The sequence below is a fragment of the Myotis brandtii genome, unplaced genomic scaffold (genome assembly GCF_000412655.1).
Source record: "Myotis brandtii unplaced genomic scaffold, ASM41265v1 scaffold702, whole genome shotgun sequence".
NCBI classification, from domain to species: domain Eukaryota; kingdom Metazoa; phylum Chordata; class Mammalia; order Chiroptera; family Vespertilionidae; genus Myotis; species Myotis brandtii.
In genome coordinates this window covers 1,905,808-1,926,102 of record NW_005370755.1, presented here as the reverse complement: position 1 = coordinate 1,926,102, position 20,295 = coordinate 1,905,808, and the positions used below count along the sequence as shown (strand labels likewise).

General features: G+C 34.9%; 1 protein-coding gene across 1 annotated transcript in view; it reads right to left on the bottom strand.

The window, feature by feature from the left end:
• The window catches only part of SPAG16 (sperm associated antigen 16), a 638,516-nt gene that overhangs the window by 551,832 nt on the left and 66,389 nt on the right, over nt 1-20,295 (bottom strand). The window contains exon 10 of the mRNA XM_005882297.2: nt 14,976-15,103. Coding sequence (XP_005882359.1) covers nt 14,976-15,103 — 128 coding nt within the window. The remainder of the gene's footprint in view (nt 1-14,975; nt 15,104-20,295) is intronic.

Here is a 20,295-nt window from a genome sequence, read left to right as displayed (position 1 = left end):
AAGTGAAATAAGCCAGTCAGAGAAAGATAAATATCACATGCTCTCACTCATTTGTGGATTATAATGAACAACATAAACTGATGAACAAAAACAGATCCAGAGACAGAGAAGCATCGATCAGACCATCAAACCTCAGAGGGAAGGTAGGGGAGTGGAGGGGTAAGAGGGAGAGATCAACCGAAGGACTTGTATGCATACATTTAAGCCTAACCAATGGACATAGACAACAGGGGGGTGAGGGCATGAGTGGGAGGGTGGGGGGCAATGAGGGGATAAGGACACATATGTAATACCTTTATCAATAAAGAAAAAAGACAAAAATAAATAAATAAAACAATAAAAAAAGAAGAATCAAGTGACTTTGGAAGATGAACTGAAGTTAGGAGAAATTAGTAGGAGGCTATTGAGTCCAAGTAAGAAATCAGGAACATGTAACTTTTACATAGCTACCATGAGCCCTAGCTGGTTTGGCTCAGTGGATAAAGTGTTGGCCTATGGAACAAAGGGTCCTGGGTTTGATTCCGGTCAAGGGCATGTACCTCAGCTGTAGGCTCCTCCCAGGCATGGCTCATGCAGGAGGCAACCAATCGATGTGTTTCTCTCACATTGATATTTCTCTTTGTCTTTTCCACTCTTTCTAAAAATGTTATGGAAAAATATCCTCAGGTGAGGGTTAAAAAAAAAAGATAGCATGATTTTTTACAAATATAAACTGTTTATTTAAAAGTTTGAATATTTACTTATTTCATTTCATGATTATATACAAGTTATCTGTCTTTTAGAAAATAAATAATCTTAGATATGTAATTTTGAATAAAAAATAAACTTACTTCTAAGTGATGAAATTTGAATATGATTATTAAGAGCCTTTAAGACCCTTGATGCTTATAATAAGTAAACTAATATAATTCATCACATTAAAACAGTTTTAGGTCAGCATCTGTGATTAGTCTAGAAAAATGTGTAGATTACTTATGTTATCAAAATGATTACATTCATCATAGTAAAATAACTTAATAGCATTCCATTTTAGGAATGCATAGTAATTAATTATCTAGGTTATTAGAGTAATTAGCATAGCTTGTATCTGCAGTATCATAAGTAACTTCAATTTTATAAATTATATTTTATTTTAGACCTATAAAATTTTTTAAAGTTAAAAATTACAAATAATATATTGATATTATGTTAAATATGAACAGAACTGACTTTTTAATGAAGTGAACTGTATCATAATATTTTTATATTATCTTTACAGTTCACTGTTCACTTTATTGCACTTAAACTTTCACTAATATATTCATTTAGGAAAGAAAGTCAAGTCACGGAAGGCAGCATCATGAATGAATACTGTGAGCACATTTCTTCAGCAACCATAAACTCCTCAGTAAACCGTAATGTAAGAAATAAACCCATAAATGTGGGGGGACTACTTATAGTGAATTTACTAAGGCCTCTCTAATTTCCAAAATCAGCCTCTTTAAAATCCTACTCTTATTGAACTGCAAAATATTGGCCATTCCATCTATTCCAAACTCTCTTCTCTCGTGGATTTTGTGATACCATTCTGCTCTGGCTGTCTATGATACTCACAGTGGACCTGCCTGTCACCTATTCACAGCCTCTTCCTTCCCTTATGAAATCCTGATTTGTGGAGGCATCCAACTCTCCATACAGCAATTGGCTTTGTGTTGTGACCAAAGCTGTAAGAACGACTTACGGCCGATGGTTAGAAGAAAGGCTTTCTTTCTCTTTTCTACTGGACATACATTTGCTGCTGCAGTCACACACATGAAGAGAACCAGGCAGAGTACAAAACAGAAAGATGATATGACAGAGATCCAGCTATGTGCTTACTAACCTTAGCACACATTCTGGTGGTGTGTAACACTCCCAGGACTGACCATAAAACCCAAAAGGGATAATCCATCCTCTTTTTGCCCTTCTCAGAACCTTAAAGGTCATGAGTTGAAGAGGCCAGTGTTACAAAAATAGAAAGATCCTAAATTCCTGAGATTCCCTGAGTCACCATATGGAGAACAGATGCTCAGGAAAACTATCCAAATAGGAAAATCTCCACTGAGCAGGTTTGAGTGAGAAATAAACTTTTATTGTATACGTCCCTAAAACTGAAATTGCCTAAGGACATGTATAAGAATAGAGTATTGGAAGCAGAGATATAAAAGAAACTTCTGGAGAGCTCATTGCTCCCTATCCTCAAAGTGAGACATCCACAGAAAGTAGAGAATGAGTTAGGCTTGGTGCATGACCTTGTTAGCTTTGTAGTGAATCTTTGGAAGTATAGAGCATAGAGAAGCATAGAGAATGTACAAAACAGCAAGAACAAAAGGTCAGAAGTTAGATAATAAAACTAACCCCTCCACATATACACACACACAATCAGAGAAATGAGAGTACACAAGAGAATCGAGAAATAGATGCCATTAACCCTGGCATAGCTTTAAAAATAATTAACTGAAGGCATCATAACCGGCCTCCATTAACCAACCTCAGCAGGTCCAGAAGAATCTGAGGGCCTCAGAGAACTACTCATGCTGATGCAAGCAATACAGATGGAAGGGAAGAAAGCAGAGTATAGTGGGAATTACCAGTGGCGGGATGGGGCTATTTCAAGTCTTGGTGGGCAATGCAGAGGTAGTCACAAAGACGAGGTACGCGTGCTGGCAGTCCCTTTACAGGCAATGGAGAGTAAAAGCTTACACGTCCCACCAAACACAGGAACTCCCAGAATATGTCTTGTGCTTTATTCAGCAGGAGAGAATGACATATGATGGAAGATACTTACTTTTGGAAAATCCTTGAGGTGAAAACAGCTAGAGATAACAGGCTGGAGTCAACCAGCCTGCACAACACTGGGCTGGTTCCCTTGGCACATGCACCAAGCCCCACCCTTCCTGTGCTCATGTCCTAGGGCGCCTCCTCCTTTCACCAGAATTGCTGGCACTACAGATTAAAATGCCAATTTATACCGATAAATTTCATGCCAGGTGACACTAATCAACAACTCCCAATCCCCTATCTTTTTTTTTTCAGTAATTAAACATGAAGCAATTCTCTCATGAGACCTGACAGGTTTAGAGCTCTGAAGCGTGAGTGCAGAGAACAACTTGTACTTCAATATGATGTGACAACTTACCTTGTTTTAAGTCTCTCCTCCCTTTCTTTCTCTCTCCCTCTTTCTAATTTTATGTTGTACTACATACTACATACTTTGAGTAGAACCCAGAAATATATATACCACATTGTCTAAAAGTCTAGTTTGCATTATTTATCTTCTTCTTTATTTACATTTCTATACACCATTGACTTTCCAGTGCCAGTGAAAATTGCTTCATCACTGCAATAACAGACTCTAAGTATGGTGTTTATATATTAATAACCATGATTTTTGCTGCTTTACCTTATCAAGCTAATATACTCTGCACTTATCTTTAACAAGAATGTGATATTTTATTTCATTTTTCTTCCAAAGGGGAAATATTATGCATCTATAATGTCTTGCTGGCTTCATAAACAAAACACAGCTTAGAATCAAAGAATTGTGACTACAACTACTTTAATAAAAATTAAGAGTTTAGAAAAATGTAATTTTATATTTCATTATTTATAGATTAGTTCCTTTGTTTTACATAACCCTAAGTTACTACTTTATATCTGTTAAGGATAAGAGTGGAGTGAACATGAGACCCTAAAGGAAATACAATACTGTAGGTTTGAAAGGTAAGAAATACCACCAGAATAATCTTGGTAGGAAATTTTAAATATAATACTAGAAAGGCTTTGTTATATTAAGGATAAAATTTATAGAAAAAAAAACTAATGAGGATACAAAGGCCCTTTCTAAGCAGCAACAATCCTTTCCAATGTGCTTTGGGGTTAAAGAAAGAAACATAAAATATATAATAATTATGCAGTAGGAAACTCTAACATTTATTTTCTTAAATCAAATTTTGCTTTTATAACCAATTTACTTCAAAATACTACTGCCAAAAATGCAGAATTACAGTTCAAGAAGATGCTATGTGATTTAATTAACTATATATATTTTCCAAATCTGGAAACAATGGTATTTTCTCCCAAACTGGCCTTCAAACCATGTTATCTTTTTCATTGATATTTCAAAACTGGTGGCATTTGAAATTCATTCCTGCTCAAGAAATCCAGACCCTACCTGAGCTGTCTTCCTTTGTTTAGTTGATATAAAAAGTTAATAACATCATCTAAAAATGTTCTATTCAGTCATTCTGAATGTAAGTCAACATCTGATTGTGTAAACATCTGAATACCTAACAGGACTGCTTTGTGTGAAAGAGACAAATTGTTAAAAATAACTTGAGCTTCCAGGTTTAAGCTATGAATAAAAGAAACAGTGCTGTAAAGGGAATAATGTGGATTATTTCCTTGTGGATCTGGGAAGCTCTCTCTGAGGTCATGACACTTAGTATTAATCTTGAGCGACGGGTAGAAATTGGAAAAAAAGTTGAGCCTTTATATTAGTCTTTATACTCACACATACCTATTCCCAATACAGCATTTAACATATTTTATATTTTAATAATCAAAAGTAATTTTTCAAGACTTTCATAATTAAAGTTAAATTTCTATTATCATCACTGAGTAATTATTTTAATCATTTGTATACGATAAGCATCTATAGACGCAAGTGGCAGAACTTTTTTAATTAAATTCAAAATACCATGGCAGTTAACTGGTTAAACCAGGATTATTTGAATAGCAACTTAACATCACTATATGATAAAGCAAATATTTTAACCTTTGGTTTCAATAAAATGAACTTTATGTATTAGAAATATATTCAATTATTAGGAATATAAGTAACATTACATATTAATTATAGCTAGAGAGACATAAACTATTGTATTAAACACTTTCTACATGACATATATGTTTCTCAATTATCCCACACATAACTCTGCAAAATTTATGCACCAGAAATCAAAGTTGAGTGTCAACGGGTATAGCAATACTTACAGGTGCAACTTGTAGGCACAATGCTTTAAAGATATATTCCTAGGCAGTAGAGGCCCTGTCTCAGGTCACTACTTTGATGAGAGAAGGACTAGCAAGAGAACAGAAGACCAGGTCAAAGGAAGGGGATGAAGATAGCAAATAGAAAGAAATGAAAGACTAGCATCAGCTTAACACATACCATGCTGTAGGATCATGCCATTTACTATTATGTTGATCATTTCATTCAACCCTTACAACTATCCTGAAAAGTATTTTATTTTGCTTGATCTGTCCAGGGCATAGAACAATGTCAGAGTGCATTGGATAAGTGTTGTCAAATAAATGACCAACAGCCTGATACCTGTAATAATTTTCTTTTTACTACACAATGATATATAAACAGGACCTTCAAAACAAACAACAGAGCAAACACCCAGAGACACTAGTTGGAACACGTGGGAATGTACTACAACTTAGGGAACAGGGAGTGGTTGGGACTGACTGTCGTAAACCTGGCAGAGACAGAAACCTGCATAGTAAGGTTGACACTTATTTAGCATCCATTCTTTTTCCCTCTGGAAACAAAAAAAACAAGCTTTTGTTGTTGTTGTTGTTGTTGTTGTTCGTTTTTGTTTTTGTTTTTAAAGGAGCTACCCCTCTCTACTACCAACCATGTCAAGTGATACCATTCCACCTCCAGGATAAGTCTCATGATTTTATGTCAAGACAACAGTCACTGTCCAAGGTCACAGTTTACAACTCTGAGAAGACACAATGCAGTCAGTCAATGAAACACTGGGAGGCATTTGCCTAAACTTGCAGGAAAGAGAACTTTTCTCTTCTTTTGAGGGCTATGAAAGGAGAACCCCTCTACATCCCTGGATGGCTCTGAAAGAATATGAAGTCTAAAACTGTCTCTATCACTTTGCTACCAGAAAAGGAGAGATTGGAGCCTTAGGACAATGCTTATACAAATGACATAACATAAAAACAGTGAAATCAAGTGCTTGGTAATATTTAAACAGTGAATCAAGCTGGATCTGAAGATACTCCCAGTTATGATCTTTTCAGTTAATTGATCCAGTAATTCCCTTTCACTTTTTAACCAATTTGTGTTGTCATACTCAAAATAAAATGTCCCAACTTACACTGGTAGCAGATGTGATCTCAGCATGGGCCCAGGTGATGAATAGTCTCTATAATGACCATCAGGAAAGTTGCAAAATGAGCCCAAGTGCAGAGAGAGCTGATATAACAGCAGGAGGTAAGATGGGGGAGAGTTTCAATCATCAATAGTTTGAGTGACCTTGCAGGGAGAACAACGGGGCCATATGTGAAAAAGGCAAAGGAGGAATTTAGATAAGAAGTAATGTATAGTCACTTTAATATCATGTCCAGAGGGTCAACAAGGGCAAATCTATGTCTCAATGATAGGTGGACACAGGTCAGGGTGAAAGAAAAATGCGGTTTGCTCAAAGGCTCTTAAACACATGTATATCTTGAACATCTCCATAGGGGCATTTAGCCAGAATCCAATATTCACCTATATCTTGGAGTTTTTATATACTCCCTGTTTTCTACCTTATTGTCTTACATTTTTACAGAATATACAACATTATCACCCAATAACAACTTACCTTTTTTTTTTTCTTTTTGTATTTCCAATTGCATTAATTTGGGCTGATTGTTTTAAATTATTTCTTTTTTCCCAATTTCAACTGGTCCACTTCATCTTTTCTTTTTAATTTCCCTATTTCCACCTGGTCTTCTTTTTCTTTTCTAGCAAATATTTTTGTTTATAAGGTACCCAGAGGTATCACCTCTGTCCTTATTTTCACACTAAATTCCATTCTTATTTTTAACCTTCTTGTTTAAATTTTCTATTTTCTGGATTCTTCTTTTAAGTATTTAATATTCTCATTTCTTAAATGTGTTTCAACTTTATTTGTTAAAAATTTTCCTTGATCAGAATTTAAAGATGTTTTATGTTTCTATTACCAGTTTATTTTTTAAAACTCTTAAACTTCTAGTTTTTACTAATTCACCTGTATTTTAAAATGTCCCTTTATTCCTTGTCACAAAAGTATTCTTATTTTATGATTTATTTTAAGAGTAGCACCAAGCTACTAGAAAATCTCCTCCAAACAAGGGAAGTGGGAGCCCTTGCCTCTGAGCTGTCCCTGCATCATTCCTATGGCTTCCAGATATGGGTTCTCAGCCTTTTCATGAGGCTCCTACAAAAAGAGAAAAGCAGTCTCATCTCAGAATGTTTATGTGTCATTATGGCTGAATTAGATCTGAAGGAGAGGAAGGGCAAGGAGCAATGGTTGCTTCATTGTCAAACATTCTTCCAAAATGGTGCCTTTCAGAACATTTTAAGGTAATGTCAACATGACATTTTTTGTATGTCAAATGAAAAAAACTAAAAGGAAGGATTATAACAATTAGATGGTGATGCACAGAGAGAAGGCAGCCAAAGAACAAAACCCAAACCCTCTCCTTTTTGAAGGAATCAACACTGAAATGACTTCACCCATTGCCTAACTCATGCGCTCTCAAGATGCACAATATCCACAAGGACAGATGCTTCTGCATTAGGGCCAGACCTTGCCCCATCTCATCATCAAGATGTTCATCTTTTTCCTTTATCATTTCCCTCAATAAACTGGAATAAGTTTTAGCAAAGTGGTCTAATCATGTTCTTGACCTTGATAAAATCAATGCACTTACTCCTCAATGGTCATCTAATAGGAAAAATGAAGATGAAATGTTTACTATATTTTACCAACCCCTGACCCATATCCATGACATTCATCTATCAGAGTTCCTGAATGCTTAATTTTCTTTCTCATATTTTCTTTACCAATTGAATAGTCCTAAATTCATGGATCCATTCCAGAATAGGCAATATATTGGAAATTTAAATTTGTTGTTGAAATTTGTTGTCTCCATAAAAGCATTCTTTAGATTTATCAGGTATATCTTCACTCCTCAAATGGACAATAATCTGAAATATAGTTGCTAAGAAAATTGGGTTGGGCAAGTAAGACATAAGTAGATCTAGGAGATACTATGCAAAAGCCCAGGTTCCCAGTAACAAAAGTCAGAGTTAAAAGTTACTCAGCTGTAAGAATTAAAAAACAAATCAAGGAGGCCAAATGCATGAGAGAAAGCAGAAGTCAGGAATCCAGTGACAGTCTAAGGAATGCTTTTTAAAAAATCATATATGTAGGAATTGAAAAAAGAAAGTACCTGTGGAATGGGAAACTGACTGTTAAGGATACAGACAAGTGAGAGCCAGAAACCTTGAAAGTCAAGGCCAATACTTGTTGCCAAGAGAGAACTGGGTCTTGGGTGCATGCCAGATGTAACTCTAGCTATTCTGAAAGTTGGGTTTATAGTTACCCTATTTTCACAGAGTATTCTACTTATGGTTATAACTGTGAGCAGGAAAATTAAATAACAGACTGTACTCAAAGAAATCAATGGACAAATTAAAGAACAGGGTGGCTTCAGGTACTTACAAGTGAACAATATATTTTTAAAAGATGGCTATAGAACTATAACTGCACACAATATTTTCACTCAATTCATGCACTCATTCCATCAGCATATACTAGGCACCTCCTATAGGTCAGGGGTTATTCATAATAAAACATGATATATGCCCTCAAGATCCTTGTTGAAGGGTTGAGAGACATTGACACATAAATAAATGTTTTATGTGTCCCTATCTTATGTATATCATGGTATTTATTATATCTAGTACCAAGAGAACAGAAAGGAGGTTTGGTGTATCTTGAAGGCTTAACATATAATTAAAGATTTTAAAGCAAAAATAAGATCAATCATTCTAGAAAGATTACTATAATGGTAGTCGAGAGGATAAATTTGATTTGGAGAAACTGGAGGCAGAGAGAGAGACCAGTAGGGAGTTGTTGGGGAAGCCTAAATGACAGATGATGGACTTTGACAGAAATGAATGGCTATACAAATCAAATTGAATGTAGAATACAGAGTTAAGTGATTGGCTAAATGTGATAAGAAGTGATAAGAAGGATTTAGGATCCACAGATCATCTTAAGTCACTATATGCAAGATAATTACACTAACAAAATGGGAAAAAGAAGAAGAGGAGGGTGGAATGTGGAAGGGATGATGGAAAGAGGTAATTTATTGGTTTTGAGATGTGCTAAGTTTGAGATGCTCACAAGACATGCAGGTTAAAATGCCCTATTTTATGAGATACTCAGAGTTAATGATGATCGCTTTGTGATAATGTCAGTAGTTTTAAATTAAAGTTCAGAGCATAAATATTGTTATGTATGTCAGGTTCATAAGTCTAATAAAAATTTTTATTACTTACTCTTAGATTATAAAACAGTATTGATATAAAAATGTAATAATATAAAATTAACATAACAATGTCATCCTAGTCATGGCCATATAAAAAATGCCAAAATTGGTTTAAGATCTAAACCTATCAGTACAACCACTGATGTTCACAACCCATTCACCAGATAATTGTGAATAGCAGGATAAAAACGTAAATTATGTGATACCATTCCATGTGATTAACTTTACCATGTATTAAAGACAAGGTCTTGGCAAGTTTAGGTGAGGCACCCCACCAAGTAATGGCAGAAATTGCTAGAACCACGGATTACTAGTACTTCACAAGTCTTTCTACCTCTAAGTATGGAAAGTGAATTACAAGTACATGTGTGAGTACACTGTTGTCTGAAATACTAAACAAATTGTTAAAGAGAAAAGAGGTATATTGGTACCTTTCTTAAACCATCCTCACTAACATTCTGTATTATAAAGATGACCCTATGCCTTTAACTTTCATCTCTCCTTCTATTACACAGCAGGTAACAGGACAAACCAGTAAGTAGCTAAGCAACAAGGTAGAGTGAGAGATGTCTTCTATGCTTACTGGAATATTATTACTGCATTGTCATTCCAGGGAAATTTGACTTGCCTTATTATAATAATATACTCCAGAAAAAGTTTTATGCAAAAACAGAATGACTTGTGTGTGTGTGTTTTCAAAAATTGAAACTATGTCCTTAGAAATACAGTTTCATTTTTACCAGCCTTACTTAATAGGTGGGATTATTATGCATTGTTGGCACTACAAGTAACTGCTATATATAATTTTAATATGTCCAATGATGCCTTCTTGTAGGTCATTGTGGTTATTACTATGGATCTAGATAATTAAAATAGAATGAAAAAACATTATAACCCAGAAGGGCAACTATAGGTCTCTCTCTGAGTCTATGAAATACGGGAATTGAAAATGTTTTGTGCATCATCTGTGACCAATGAAAAGACCTTTCCATAATTTTAGCTGTAAGTTGACCAAAAACAAAACAAAAAACAAATCAGAACACCTAGAAGATGACAGCTGTTTAAAAACCCAAAAAGTCTAAACAAACTTAATTCAAAGCTGAAGACAGTTACATGCAAGGGCACTAAAGACAATCTGAAATATATTAAAGATTTACTCTCCTAAGTAAATGATCTACTTAGTCATGGAATACAAAAAAAGATAAATAGGTCATTAAAACACTGTGTATGTTTATGCTTACTGTAAATTCATGTACCTCTTCCTTTTTAAAAGTTAATGACATAAATATTATCAATAATTAATGAAAGCTAACTGAATACGTTAGTACTTTGATAGAAAACTACCAAACCAGCAGATAGTAAATTACAAAATAAAAGTAATATCTTTATATTATAGAAAAGGTTTTAAATTATTCTGTCCACTACTGATAAGTAATGATTATTAATATTTTTATCTGCATGTAATTATTATCTGTGGAAGACCACCTATTGTCTTCACTAGCTGATAAGCCTAGACAGAGAACCCCCGAAGGCTGGGTACCTTTGAAGCCCTAGCAAAGGTAGGAGCTGGGCGCCACCTCTGTTTGTCCAGACAGTGGTAGCTGAAGCAACTTCCCCATTTATTATTATGTAAATCCTTGCTGATGGGCTAGTCTGCCTGTTGCTGGGGGGTCGCCTGCCTAAGGGCTATGCTATGGGTGTATCCCAGATCAATAAAAGCTTGGTGAGGCCTGAGCACCAGAGGAAGTCCTTCCTCCTGAGTTGGACTTACCCGCCTCGTCCCCCAATATTTCCAAATTATCTCGTGTCTTTTCTCTTTCATTTGTGTGCGGCTCCGCTTCCAGGTCCTGAACCCTGAACCACGCGGGATGTGGAGGGAAACATTTACCAACAATTTTCCTCCTAAAGATAATTTTCTCAAAGCTTCAAGAAACTAAGTTCTTTACCTTCGATAATTCAAAACTTAAACATACACTTTGCTCATAGCTGCATATTTGTTTGGGGGACATAAACACCATAAAAATTACAATATAATTAAGCTTATTATAAATATGCATTGTAGCCCTAGCCGGTTTGGCTCAGTGGATAGAGTGTTGGCCTGTGGACTGAAGGGTCCTGGGTTTGATTCCGGTCAAGGTCACATGCAGGGTTGCAGGCTTGATCCCCAGTGGGGGGTATGCAGGAGTTAGCCAATCAATGATTCTCTCTCATCATTAATGTTTCTATCTCTCTCGCCCTCTCCCTTCCTTGCTGAAATCAATAAAAATATATTATAAATAAGTAAATAAATATGTATTATAAAATACAAATTAAATTTTATAAATTATATAAAAAGAATTAAATATCTAATTTTAAAACTCATGTTTTAAAATATAACTATTGGTTTCTTGAAAACACAGAATTTACAACCCAAACAGTAAGTTTTTACATTCACCTATGGTAAAAAATTACATTTCAATAATGTCCATTATTTTGGCATTAAAAGCTACTTAGCCACTTTTTTTAAAATCCTGGTATCTGTTTCTGTGGAAGTACATGGAATAATACTAGCACAAACCTAACTACTTTCTGGGCAGCAAACACAGATACTGGGCAAGGGAGGACAGAAGAGCATGTGGCCAACACAGAGAGGTAGGCAGCAGCAAAAAATTGAATTCTATTTTAAACAAGGGAAAGACATTATTGTACTTAAAGCAGGAAATCTTACAATCTGATTTCCATTTTCAAAGCATCCATTTAGTTATTGTGAAGTTAGTGAATTACTGTGGGGCATGGGAGGGGGAATTAGTAGAATTTTGTAATTGTATGAGAGATGACCATAGTAATACAAAGATAAGTGAAAAAAAAAAGTGAATATATTCTAGAGCAAGAGCCTGTCAGACCTACTGGTAGATTTAATGGGAATTGTGGAGTGAAAGAATAAGAAATCATAATGACACCTAGGCTTTTAATTCTAATAAAGGCATGTAAGTTCACATTTTCTTTTTGCCAAAATGAGGAAGATTAGAAGAGCTGGTTTGGGGAGAAGAAAAGAAGTGTTATTTCTGACATAACAATTTAGAGAAGCCTAGTGGATGTTCAAGCTCAGAGAAATGTCAATGGTAGTGTTACCACCACGGGAATGAGCATCATATGGAACCTGTTTAAAGCCTGAGAATGGAAGAGGCTACTTGAGAAACTGTAGAGTGTGAGATAATGCTGTGAGCTGAGCCCGGGGCAATGTATCAACCAGAAGCATGGCAGAAGAGGAGCATCCCTCTGAAGACCCGGCAGGACAGCCTGGGAGTCAGCAGAAAGACAGGACCCTACAAATAATGGGTCAGTTAGGAAAACAGGGGTGGCTGACTGCAGTTTTTGTGCTGACTGCAGCTGAAAGGTGAAGAAAATGAGATCTGACAGGTAAGTGACCACGGTGGAAGGCACAAAAGTGGCAAATGACTGACAAGACTAGTTTCAGAGCAGAGTAAAGGGTTTTGTTACTGCCTAACTCATAATACCAGAGCTTTCTCTCCTAATGGGCTAACTAGCGAAGATGTGGCAGATAAATTATTGCATGGGTTGCAGTAGTAGTTATCAGAGCAACTGTATTTCCAAAGGCTAAAAATGAATTAATCTAAAATCCAGATTTTGTCGCTGACCAAGAGTTACATGTTTCCTTCTTTCTCTTCTCCACATTGTCATTTAATACAAGCTTTTCCTTCACTTAATTGTTGGATTGGCCAAACTTTTCCATTCTGTCAGTAAAATACACTAGCTGTGCTCACTGCACCACAACTGCTCAGAGCTCTCAGAGGACAGCCAACTAGATCACACAGGCTCCTCCCTCCAGCCAAGGTCCAGGACTACAAGGAGTCAAAGGAGCTTGTTCCTAAGTCTCCTATAAGCCAGATGTGCTTGATATTGCATTGTAATTTAAGACTAGTCAAGGTGATGAAATATGATTGCAACAAGGAAAATTGCTGTTAGTAAAAATTAAAGTAATGCCATGGAAAGGTAGGAAGATCATCTGCTGAGTGACTAAAGTTCCTGCTTCGGATTAAAGAAGCCACAAAATTGAAATTTTAGGTCATGCATTACTGGTATAGTTTGTGCAAGAAATATGATATGGAATTCCCATCAATATTTACTTAAAGAAAAGGCCATGGCCTTATAGCAAAAGACTGGCATGGGAATGCAAATATACTGATAAGTCGAAATAGAATACAAAGGTGTGAAGGCATCCATCTTTATGGCTCTCTTTACTAACAGAACTTTTCAATTCACTAACTTACTGGTTTTGACTGTGGCAGATAAGGTCATATCTGCCATGCTCTGAAGTAAGGTACCATAGACAATATTCTTGCTATATGGAAAAATCAAACAGTGTTTAGAGAGTAGATTACACTTAGCCATCAAGAGCAAAGGAAACTTTGTAAATGAAAAAAAAATACCACAAGTAAATGTATGTAAGGTATTACAGTAGGTTTACATCCTATTCTGAGACACTTGTCCTCAATTAAGCATAACAGAAGCAATTAATAATGTTTTCCATACATTTTTGTACAAATACAAATCTTACATTTCTTGAAGATTGATGATATAAATTTGGGATTATATGAACAAATTCAAGAAAGTAATATTACTTACCTAAACCATAATCAAAATCATATATCCAAGATAATCTACAAAAGCTGACCACTGATATTTTAATGTGCCACAGAACTATATGATAGAATGTGTATTTATAGATTCTCCACAGAAACATTTTTCTCAAAACTCTAAATAATCATAAGATATTTTTCAAAATTTAAAATGTTTTGTATGAATATAAATATGCAGATTCATAAAATTTTTTTAAATGATTTTTTATTGATTTCAGAGAGGAAGGAAGAGGGAGAAAGAGATAGAAACATCAATGATGAGAGAAAATTATTGATCGGCTGCCTCCTGCACACCCCCTACTGGGGATCGATCCCTCAACCAGGGCATGTGCCCTTGACCTGAATCTAAACCAGGACCCTTAAGTCCGCAGTCCAACGCTCTAGCCACTGAGCCAACCCAGCTAGGGCATAAAATAACATCATTTTAAATAAATACCAAGTATTGTCTTTAAATGACTGTGATTATGGCTCACAAAACTATGGTCTTTAAAACAAATAAAAAAATGATTTGTTAATGATAAAATATATATATAGGCACTTGTCTTTAAATGACTGTGATTATGGCTCACAAAACTAAGGCCTTTAAAACAAATAAAACAAATGATTTGTTAATGATAAAATATATATATATAGGCAAAATTTTAAGTAAAATTAACAAATGAATTACATAGTTGCTGAGATCCTACCTTCATAGTAAATCCTACAAACCTCTCTAAAAACAACTTGTGCCTTAATTTAAGCCAGAACTGCAATCTCTACAATAAATGCTCACAGTAGAGCACTTAAGTTGGTACACCACCAAATGCCTAACCCAGTTAGTCTTAAGGTTTTTGCAACAGCTAAAAGCAGATTCTTTCACTATTATGATAGTCATTCTGGAAACAGGCTTAGAGCACATTGCTTCAACCAAAAATGGCTACAAAAGCACCACAATTTAAACATGACAATAAAGTCTCAAAGGCAATAATAAAACGTCAAGAATCCTACCAGCTCACTGGAAGATCATGCAGTCTAAATATGGTACTCAGCTGGTAGTCGAATTTTGCAGGAGAATCATTTCCTGTAGGCAAACACAGGTCTGGACTTGGTTGCATATCTGTGGGAAATTCTGAATCCTAGAGAAAAAATAAAGCAAGAGTTAGGTGTAAAATAACCATATCACTGTACACATTAATATTGTCTTATTTAATATTAAATTGCAACATAACATTACCAATATATTCCCTCAGGATTTACCTTAACTCCTTCATTTCCTCTTTTAGCTTTGAGAAACTATGCAAAACAGATACATTTTTAAAGACACATATCTATTTGCATAAGTCTAAACTGAATGCTACATCATAAAAATTGTTTTAAAACATTCCTGTATTGAATTCCAAGAAGCACAATATAGTGTTGTCTTATAGTATTCAATCATCCTTTTTCAATAAGTTTCCATTCCCAATAGAATGTTAGAAAAATCTGTGATCATTCTTATATTCCATTTGTACTCTATAAGTGGTAAACTAAAAACACTTTCATTGAGTAACAAAATAATACCATTTTCTAATTGACAAATTATGATTTTCTTCTTTTAAATCTGAGGACATAGGGTCAACTTAAAGGCACTTACTGAAGGTAAAAGGTTTCTGTCACAATTATTTTAAGTCTCACATTCATTAGAATCCATGTGTGCTATGTATTGGTCAACTCCCTCTCCATAAAGCAAACTCTAACTGGAGATCAAAGATAATCTCTCCTCAGTGTTAAGAAGGCGTACTATAAATAGGCACTTAATTAACACTTAATGAAGGATAAGTTAATTGCTCATCTCTACAGGAAAAGAAAATACTCAATCCTCTTACATTTAAGGCTTTAAAATTGCCTTTAGAGAGAGAGGCATATCATTCCTTTGTGCACTCATTTATTTATTGAAAAAATATTTAGAAGTGGTACTTTATCGAACCATTACTCTAGGCATTGGGAATCCACCAAGGAACCAAGCAGATAAAATCACTTGCCCTCATAGAGATTGCATTAGATCCTTTAATATATGCTCAGAGCTAGAAAAGTTTATAAGTAAAGTATTTTTCAGATTAACATATATAATAAATATTCATATAGAAATTTCATGCATTTCATGACACTACAAAGAAGAAAATTAAAAGCAACCTTGTACTTTCCATCCAGATGTAATTACTAATAACACTTTTGCTTAATAATTTATCTGCCTCTTTTGTCAATTTTTACAGAATTGAGATCATGCTCTATGATCCACCCTCCAGTTTTCATTTAGCATCATATGACTGCATTTTCACATTATTAACCTGTTTGCATACTAGTATGAGAACAGTATAGACAATAAAAATAATAAACTAAAATCACATCTTTAAGGTAAGAATTCTATGGAAAACTTGTTGCTAGTTCATATATAAAACTGTATTCATTTATGTTTCTTAAATTAACTAATTAGGTTAAACTATTTTTGTATTTCTTGTTTCTTTTTGTACTTCATTTTTCTGAATTGCATATATATGCCTTTTGCCCATTTTTCTACTGTTGTAATCATACTTCACTTAATAATGTAGCTTGGGTTGGAAATGGAGGGAGGCTAAATAATTATGTTGGAAAATATAGAAAGGAGGATCAGAATCCAGTCTTATACAATTTTTGACTACACGGAAATATCTAGAACCATAAACGTATTATCTACAGCAATTTCTACAAGCACTATTAAACCAGTCATTATATAAAACTTATACAATAATACATTTAATAAAGTCTAATCAACTAGGTTTAATAAAACCTAATCAACTACAATCTATTTAGTGTCAGAAATAAAAATGTAGGAAAATATAATGATAACTGAACAACTATTTAAAAGATGATTTACAAGATCAGCAAAGGCTTACTAACAGTAATCCTATCTAAACACAGATGTACTTACAGAGGCAAAACATAAAACCTCTTATATAATCACCCAGCCTATAAACTGAAACATTCCAGGAGACAGAGCCAAGAAATGGGCAGGCAGGATCAGTGAGATCAATATGTTACAAATAAATAAGGGAATGCATAGTGAATAGAGGAAGAAAAATAAATGGTAAACAATTCTTTCAAACTACATAATCATTACCATTTCTTTGTATTGACAAGGTACAATTGGAGAACAAAGCTAAGCTCTCAGTAATATGCTGTGATAGGTCAGTGTTTTGTAACTCTGACCAATTAAGTAATAATTTGTGAGGGTGAGGCACTGATATTTATTTTTAGAAAAAGAGAGCAAATGTTAAGAGTGGTCACCAATGGATGTAGAAAATTATCTGACCAAAGGGAAGAGAATTAATTACTTTTTATATTATACCTTCCCTTATCTCTTAATAGTTTACCAAATGTATGCATTATTTTACTTAAGTTTTCAAATAAAGTAATGTATGTGAGGAAATTAGCCCTGAACATATTAAATGCTGTCAATTTGCACCTAGTGTTTTTAAACCATGGCTTAACTAGATATGATACAGGTAAAAGCCTAGATTTAAATGACAATCTCTGTTAGGTGTCACAGAGACTATTGGGACCTCTTCCACATTTCCTAATCTTTCTTGCAGTTAAATTGAGTTAAAGGGATTAGGTTCTAAAAGCAGGATCTGAATAGAAATGATGTAAGCCACTTCCTAACCTTAAACATCCCAACACTGTTCAGCATTGCTCTTCCTCCACCACAGTGACTGTAAAGAACTGTGTCCTGACGGCACAGCTACAGAGTGGCTGCCCACATCCCTGAGTCACTACATAGAAGAGAGCCGCACAGAGGAGTCACACCTCCGCCAAGTGAAGAAGGAACTTTTGCTGCAAAAGCACTTGGGACTTGGGGGCTTTATTCTTGCAGCAGCTAATACTGATTTTACTGGCCTATACAGTTGTAAAATAATGATTAATCATTGGTCATTTACATTAATTTTTAAAAGTATAAGGCTAACAGATGAATGTTTTTAGACACTGAATTAGATAACTACATTAAAACAAATTTTAATGTGGTTTTTCTCTTCTTGTCTTAAATCCCCCTGTGAAGAGGAAATTATCAGAAACAGAGGAGTTTTGTTCTGGCTCCTATGCCCTCATTATTTCACTCATCGCTCCAGTGGTCCATTGCCTGCTGATGAACTTCATGCATCACTACCGGGGAATGACTGGCAGCTGACATTATCAGCAAGACTTGATTGAGCTAACTGATATTCACAGTCTAAGTATGAAAATGTGAGTGAGTCTGGGAAAGTCTTCCTTCCTTCCTTATGTATTTGTTCAATTTCTTGACCTTTACATTTATTTGCATTACTGTGACCTTTGTTGCCTTGAGAAGAATTACACTTGAAAAGTGCTGTTTCCACATGCATTTAAGAATTTTTTGATATAATACACCTAGAGTATCTAATTACTCTTTAAAGTTTCTACTCTTATATGAGTATATCAAGCAAAGTCGTTTTAATGCATTCTAGAGTTATCACTGAGTCATTCTTTGACCCATATCAAAGTAGGCTAAAGCATACAAACAAAATAAAATGTATACTCAATAAACTATCACTTGGAAATCCTCTAGTTCATTATATATTTAGAGTGTATTTCTAGACTAACCTGCTTACTTGTTCCATTAACCAATAGAGCAGACATAAAAAATGTGCTTGACTTAAAAACATAGGGAATGAAGAGTAGGTGTATAACTTCTCTTAGTAGATTGTTAACATATGTCTTTGTCTCTTGTGCGATCCCATGTTGCTGGCTTCCTTAGAGGTGTAAGTCTACATTTTTTTAAAATATATTTTTATTTATTTCAGAGAGGAAGAGAGAAGGAGAGAGAGAGAGAAACATCAATTATGAGAATTAATTGATCGGCTGCCTCCTGCATGCCCCACACTGGGGATCAAGCCCGCAACTCTGGCATGTGCCCTCACCGGGAATCGAACCATGACCCCCTGGTTCATAGATCAACACTCAACCACTGAGCCACACCAGCCAGGCTAAGTCCACATTTTTTATGACTAAAGACTCCAGAAGTCTCAATATGAATTATTCAATAAAAGTTGTGAAAATTGGTTTAACTGTTTGAGAAGAAAAGGTAGACTACTGCATCTTATCCTACTCCCAAATTAATTACAGATGAGTTAGAGTTCTATTTTAAAAAAAAGAATATCAGAAAAGAGCTAAAAAGCAAATATAAGTAAATATTTATATGACCTTGAAATATGGAAGCCATTTCTAAGCATAATATTAGGTAAATATTTTTTAAACTGAAAAAATGAAATAAAAGAAAAAATGCCCAGAAAATGTTCATGTTAAAGTAATAATGTATTTACATATAAAGATATTTTTAAAATAAATCATAAAAAATTAACTCTTTAGAAGAAAAGACACTGAGATTATGGATCTATAAGTAACTCATAAAGTAGTCAGTAAATACATAAAAATATAATATTACTAATAATTAATGAATACAAATTAAAATAACAAAATACATGTTATTCTTTTGAAAATTGGTAACTATATTTTTAAATGACGAAATTGTTGAGAGGCACTAATATAGGTACTCTCACACACTGCAACTGGTAATATAAATTAATCTAAAATTTGATAAATAATTTGGGTATATGTACCAAACATATTAAAAAATGACTAAATACCTTCTATCAATAAGTCTATTTATAAAAATGTGTTCTAAGAAAATATTCAGACCAATTTGCTTGGATGTATGTATAAGTATATCTATGGACCGTTATTTATTACTAGAGGCCTGGTGCACAAAATTTGTGCATGGGGGAAGGGAATCCCTCAGCCCAGCCTGCACCCTTTCGCAATCCGGGATCCCTCAGGGGATGTCCAACTGCTGGTTTAGGCCCAATCCCGCAGGGATCCCCGTGGGATCGGGCCTAAAATGGCAGTCAGACATCCCTCTCACAATCTGGCACTGCTGGCTCCTAACCGCTCACCTGCCTGCCTCATCGCCCCTAACCACTCCGCCTGCCTGCGTGATCACCCCTAAACACTTGCTTGCCTGCCTCATTGCCCCTAACTGCTCGCCTGCCTGATCGCCCCTAACCGCCTCTACCTCGGCCCCTGCCATGGCAGCTTCATCTGGAAGGACGTCAGGAAGGTTGTTCAGCTGTCCGGTCTAATTAGCATATTATGCTTTTATTATTATAGATAGTAAAGTACTTCAAACACCTAAATTCCAATAAAAATGATTAATTGAATTATAGAACACCATGCATCCAGGTAATGAGATGCTATTTAGCTATGACATATTCACAAAGAAGTACAGATACAGTAAAGTATC